The following is a 6,000-nucleotide window of genomic DNA, read 5'->3' on the forward strand; positions in this document are numbered from 1 at the left end:
CCTTTTATCCAGATATGAAATAATTTTAGAATTCATGATCAATATCTATCCACTTAATGGATCTACATAACACAAAAATTCCCAGTGAATACATTGGAAAACAAAAAACCAACTAGGGTAAAACGCTCGCATTTTATTTGATGCTTCACCAGTCACCACCAAAAAGCCACATAAGTACGCAAAATAACAGGATAGATAAGAGGTACTAACATGAACTACAGTAGGAAATTCTGGTTTTTAGTTAGAGCTGTTTATGAGAACTGTAAAATTAACCATACAGCACCAATTTTTTAATAATATAGAAGTAATCTTAAGCCGAGTCACACTCTTGCCTATGCAATGGGAGGTTTCACTTTCTAGCATTATTATTTTCAAACACTCTACTCACAAATTTGGGTTGATTGTACTGGGACTTCTATTCCAGCACCCAAAATTGTTCTCTTACTCCTTAATTCTAGCAGACTCTCCCACAGCATTTTCCATCCGACCATACCATTCACCGATACGTGTATGTTCCACCATATCTTTACCGGATGTTAGATATCGGATAGGCCTTAGAACACCAAAAACAGCAAGGTCAGCCAAATTGGGTTTTGAACCACCTGCTAATAGAGATTACACTAAGACGTTAATGGTTTGTGAATAAAACATTTCATATATTTTGCCAAAAACACACTAGATTGCATATGACTGTTAACTAAAACACACCAAGATAATGCCGGCCGTTCAAAGCATCCACCCACGTTTCAGCAGCTTCATACAAGGCTGCTCTCTCATCAGTAATGTTGTGCTTCTTCTTCAGTTTCTTTGAGACAAAATACATCGCTGCTGCCCCAGCATACTTTGCTACCAACCTCTCTGTGAAACTGAAATTGCCTACATTTATCAGAAAACAACATAAATTAAAGATGAATAGCAGAATACCATCCTTTCTCTCATCATTTTAAAAGTTTTTAGAGCAAGAAGCACACAAAAAATATTACGTTCCCTACAATTTAAACAAATAATAGTAGTACAAGTAATCGACTAAAGAGAACCCACTACCCAGCATGACCGACATTGACAAGAAAAAATATTTATTTAAAATAGTAGAAAACAACATGATGCTAAATGAGGTTCAAATACCAAAACCTGCAAAGCAAAGCATTGCATAAATCTCAACAACAACCATGAATTAACAAAGTTCTGACTTCATTCAAAGTTAATTATAAACCTAGAGTCAATAACACCAAACTGCCGATAGCTGTAAATATCCTTCCATCCATTCCACCTAGTTAATCTTTATTCCCAGCAACTAAAATTTGTGAAAGAAATAAAATAACACTTGCAACCAAAAATGGTAGCACAAATATAAAAGTCTAACATATCTTCCATCTATATTAAATACAAATAAATCTTTGAATGTAGAGGAAAAGTTTATCTTACCTTGAGTGGTGATATAATCAAATGATTCAAGTGCCTCAGAAGTACTTCGATATATATTTGGTGATAAAACATGCACCAAGTGATTATCCACCCACCTACATTATGGTATCACCATAAATTATAATGAAAGCCTGACTCCATATTGATGGTAAATCAACAATGATGAGAAAATTAATCAAAATAGGAGTAACATGAATTTTGCCTAAAAATTTGATAGACTCTTCCTCTCACAAATAATTGGCAATCTTCACAGAAGTCCTCTAAATAAAACAGTAGCAACTTTTGTAATCTAATATGATAAACAATCAGAGATGCATAGGAACATACTCACGCCATTTCTTCTCTTCACCATCAGGAATGGAGCTATCGGGGTTGATCCTATGAAAAAGCTTATCAATTATATCTGGAACACAAATAAAGAATGCTAATGTTAACTTATAAGGTGAAAATATATGTAACTATCAAAACACAGTAGACAATTGATAGAGAGAGAGCAAATAACCAGAAGAATCAACCATCTGTTCACCGTCAACTTTAAGTATAGGCACCTTCTTATAATCAGACCACTTTATCTCCTTTTTGCTGATGGGATTGACTTCCACAATTTTATATGGAATGTTATAATAATCCAAAAATGCTGTAATAAAGAACAATAAGTTTAATCAAATGAATTACAGAAAAAAAATGAAGGGAAATAAAATAACTCAAATAAATGGGGATCAAATGTTGGGGATCAAATGAAAATTAAATTCACTTCACTTCATCTCAGAATGAGTTTATGGTAAACCATTACAGTGTCTGACTAATAAATAATCACGTGCAAAATGGATGGCCTGTCACTCTTTAAGATTCTGAACAAAGCAAAACACATATTCCACCGATTACAAGAAACTTAAGAAGTTCATTTATTCCTAAACAACATAACAAAATCACACGTATTGATATGCTTTAGTTCCAAGACTTCATACCAACTAAGCTATCTGATCAACACCACAATTCAGCATGTTATCACTATCTCAACTGTCTAGACCCCTTTACAATCATCAATCAAATAAAGCTTTATATATTCATCAGAAAATAAAGGTTAATGAAAAGAAAAACGAAGTTAAAACCCAAGTCGTCTAGCGGTCCTTTTTCTCACACTCCAATTTTACAAGGCATATTGATAAAATAAGCCTGAAACTATGAAAATGTGTCATTTTAGATATTACGGCCAATTAAACCGTCAAAATAGTTAGAAAGCTTAACAAAGGATATGACCATAATTGCACAATTTATATAATTCAATATAAAAAAGCTAACTTTATGTTCATGCTTATTTTAAACTGAAGTCCACCCTCCATTTTTTTTGAACTTATTCTTCACAAGAAACTCATTTCTATTAAGAAATCAAAGGAAAAAAATCCAGGAAACGAGGATAGTATCTTAATATGGAATTCGCTCCGAAACAGAGTGATTTTATTTACCTTTAACCTTGTTACAGAAAGGGCAAGCTTCATACTGGTAGAGAACGACTTCCTTGGGGAGGAACTTTTCAGAGCGAGGCTTCTCCTTAGCAAGAGCATCTTGAGCCAAAGACGATGCTGCCACAGAAAACAACATGGTCCCCGCAACCCTGCGCACGAGGGAAGGACGCGACAGCCCTAATCGATCAGCGAGTTTCTGCGAGAAAATATGAGAATTTAACGATGAAGAAGAGCATGTACTCATCAACGCCGCTTGAGCCAGCCGTTTCTCAACGGCGCCGCCACAGGTTAAGGTTCTGCCGACGATAGCGAGTCCGTTGACTCTTCTCATGGTTGCAAATCGAAATAGCGATGTCGATGTATGTTCTAGTTTCCAGAACTTCTCGAATTCCCCCTGTTCTTGGTTAAACACTTAAACCACTAAGGTTTAGGGTTTAAGTTTGGTCTACGTGGCATTTGCTATGTCCACGAAACAAAACGACATCGCTTGATGATACTAAAGACTAAAAGTCTAAAACGAAAAGTCAATTCCAAATTGAATACGTGACTGAAATTGGATTACCAAAACGACCAAAAAGAACATTAAAATTTCAACGAAGAGGCTTGTAATGCATGCCAAGCGAGGAGGGTATTATCGGTCGATCACTAATTTTTCACGCTATATATAGCCGTCCTCTTTTCCTATGCTTTAAGAGATTTCAAAAACCTTAGCCGTCTGTCAAAAAAAACCCTAGCTGTAGTCCTCTTGGTTTTTAGGTTTCTTTCTAGGAGAGAGAGTTCTGTATTATTTTTTAGTTCGTAAGTTTTTTCGTATACTGAACAATCTTTTGTTACCGATTCATAAATTTCTCGAGGAAGTTCTGGGGATTTCGAAAAGAAAAAGCCGATAATGTCTCGGTGTTTTCCTTACCCGCCTCCAGGATATTTAAGGCAGGGGTTTGCCGAATCCATTAAGGTTCGTTGAGCAAAAGTATTTGGTTTTCACTTCTGTTGCTCAACTGCATGCGTTTGTGGTAGTTGAATATGATTTGGGTTTGTGGTTTTTTTTTTCAATTGGAATAAGTTAAGTTATATTAAAGGAATCGCTTGAATGACTGTTGTTACTCTGTAATTATGAATTAGAAAGATTTGTACAAATAACACTTCCAGGTGTCTAAATAAATTTGTAGATAAGTCTGAAGCCTTGAATTTGATTATGATTTCTTTGTATGGATGTGATTGATTATCTCCGTAATTTTATACTCTTTTAACTGGGACGAGAGTTTATTACTTGTGTACCCTGTTTGTCCAGCGTGTTTGAATTCAATTTCTGATTGATCTCTGATAGAACGCTATATCAATTTAAAAATGTCCCAAACTTCCATGGTTAAAAATCATGATTCTTTGGTCATCCATTGCCCCGTCATCTAAATTTCATATTATGTTGTGCAATAAAGCTCGAGAATGAGAAGGTACCGTCCAAAAGAGAACAGAGATTACACAAGAGAAGTGAGAAGAAGCAGAAAAAGAAGGAAAGAGAAAGAAAGGATAAAACTCACGGTCTCACCAAGAAATTTAAGCATGATGATTCCCTAAATGTCTATAAAGATGACCAATTGGAGAATAGTGATCTTACCGAAGAACATGGGCCACCTGTTTGCTACACATCTGATGGCAGCCAAAACAGCAACAAGAGGAAAAGGGAAACTTTATTCTTTAGTGAATACAGGGTTAATGGTAAGTTTTGTTCATTGATTAATCGGAGAGGTTCTACTTGCTTATTGGTTCGTTAGAGGAATGTATGTACAGGTATTTGGAATTTTAATTGTTATATTTTTCAATGAACAGATAATGCCTTAAAGATACGGTTTACCTTGAAAAAGCCTTGTCAATCTGCTGCATCTCTTAGTGAAGAAACAGTCTCTACCTCTGTGAGGTCGGATTCCACTCGGGAGCAATGTTCATCTTGGAGTATAAAAGCTAATACAGTTACTCATGTGCCTGAACAAAATCTATGGCACAATGATGAAAGGAGAGCACAAATTCCCTCTTCCGAAACTTCAGTGCGTGACAGTGAGATGCAGAAGGCTGCATTGCCATATGAAAGCTTGATCGAGGGTTGGATGCCACCTCTCGTTGAGCTAAGTGATGACAGCGGTGATAACTGGCTTTTTAAGGTCAAGCAGCAAGGACAGGCGGCCGCTAAAACATCTAAAGTTGACAGTGGTGTTACTACTTGTCGTGGTTGTGCAACTTCATGGCCAAGTGCTCAGTTTGTTTCTGAGGCTGATATTTATGCACTGCCTTATACCTTTCCATTTTGATTGTTATAGCAATCTGACAACAGCACTTAGTGGAGGGTAGTTTTTTCCTCCTCCACAATGAGCGCGACCCTAATTCTTTTAATCAGTTTCCTAAAGTTTGTATTGAAGAGCAGAAAGGCGAGATTGGGCTACAATCCCGACCTGTGACAATTTTGTTTGTTGGCCAAACACTAGCATGTATCATTTTATAAAATTTCTAATTGGGAACAGGATTTCCACCGAAGATACTCTCTGCTTGCTTTTCTGACATTTGAATTGTATATGTTTCGTGTTCATTTCTAAAAAGGTTAGTAAAGCTCAATTTGATTAAAAATTGAATTGTTTAAGTTGAGTTGAGTTTTATAATTTAAATAATTTGAATAATAGATTGGTATAAATAATTTTTTGGTCTTTGTTAATTTTGAAAATAAATAAATTGGTGTCTTTTAATAAAAATTATAAATGGAATTTTAAAATATTTTTTAAAAAATTAAAATAATTTTTAAAATTCAAAATATTTATAAAAAAATTAATTTTGAATTTAAAAAAATTATAAAAATTTCTAAAGATATAATTTTTTTTTAATTTTAAAATAATAATTTTGAAACTTAATGATTCAAATTTATTATTTAATTTTTTATCTGAAAAATATTTTAAATATATATTTTTAAATTTATGTGTTCTAATATGAAATAAGTTATTCTATAATAATAGTTTTATTTGGCATGTTTAATTTTTTTAATTTAATTTAAATAATTTCACTCGACTCAATTTCAATTTTATTTCACTTAATTTAAAAAAAATTAAAGTAAATTAATAAAATAACT

The 6,000-nt window shown here is 34.0% G+C and overlaps 2 protein-coding genes across 3 annotated transcripts; one reads left to right on the forward strand and one right to left on the reverse strand.

Moving 5' to 3' along the window:
• Positions 1-113: 113 nt before the first annotated feature.
• Positions 114-3,360, reverse strand: LOC107905528 (prostaglandin E synthase 2). Of its 2 annotated transcripts, none has more exons than XM_016832188.2 (6): positions 2,892-3,360; positions 1,928-2,062; positions 1,753-1,828; positions 1,426-1,520; positions 709-876; positions 114-605 (listed from the first exon to the last, which is right to left on the reverse strand). In XM_016832188.2, exons 1-6 carry the CDS (start codon positions 3,220-3,222, stop codon positions 442-444), a joined length of 969 nt encoding a protein of 322 aa, XP_016687677.1. In that variant the 5' UTR covers positions 3,223-3,360; the 3' UTR covers positions 114-441. The 2 variants fall into 2 exon arrangements, with proteins under 2 accessions (XP_016687677.1, XP_016687678.1); XM_016832189.2 differs by having other exon boundaries at positions 114-602; positions 2,892-3,301.
• Positions 3,361-3,577: 217 nt separating this feature from the next.
• On the forward strand, positions 3,578-5,417 carry LOC107905527 (uncharacterized). The gene is made up of 3 exons (XM_016832187.2): positions 3,578-3,846; positions 4,328-4,607; positions 4,719-5,417. The coding sequence occupies exons 1-3, from the start codon at positions 3,781-3,783 to the stop codon at positions 5,192-5,194; spliced, it is 822 nt and encodes a 273-aa protein (XP_016687676.1). The 5' UTR covers positions 3,578-3,780; the 3' UTR covers positions 5,195-5,417.
• The last annotated feature ends 583 nt before the right edge of the window (positions 5,418-6,000 follow it).

The sequence above is a fragment of the Gossypium hirsutum genome, chromosome D05 (assembly GCF_007990345.1).
Source record: "Gossypium hirsutum isolate 1008001.06 chromosome D05, Gossypium_hirsutum_v2.1, whole genome shotgun sequence".
NCBI lineage: Eukaryota > Viridiplantae > Streptophyta > Magnoliopsida > Malvales > Malvaceae > Gossypium > Gossypium hirsutum.

Coding starts and splice junctions, on each gene's coding strand:
- LOC107905527 (XM_016832187.2), top strand. CDS start 3,781: ATGTCTCGGTGTTTTCCTTACCCGCCTCCAGGATATTTAAGGCAGGGG. Junction 3,847..4,327: donor GGTTTGCCGAATCCATTAAG/GTTCGTTGAGCA, acceptor TGTGCAATAAAG/CTCGAGAATGAGAAGGTACC. Junction 4,608..4,718: donor TAGTGAATACAGGGTTAATG/GTAAGTTTTGTT, acceptor TTCAATGAACAG/ATAATGCCTTAAAGATACGG.
- LOC107905528 (XM_016832188.2), bottom strand. CDS start 3,222: ATGAGAAGAGTCAACGGACTCGCTATCGTCGGCAGAACCTTAACCTGT. Junction 2,063..2,891: donor TTTCTGTAACAAGGTTAAAG/GTAAATAAAATC, acceptor TCTTTATTACAG/CATTTTTGGATTATTATAAC. Junction 606..708: donor GAACGGCCGGCATTATCTTG/GTGTGTTTTAGT, acceptor AATCTCTATTAG/CAGGTGGTTCAAAACCCAAT.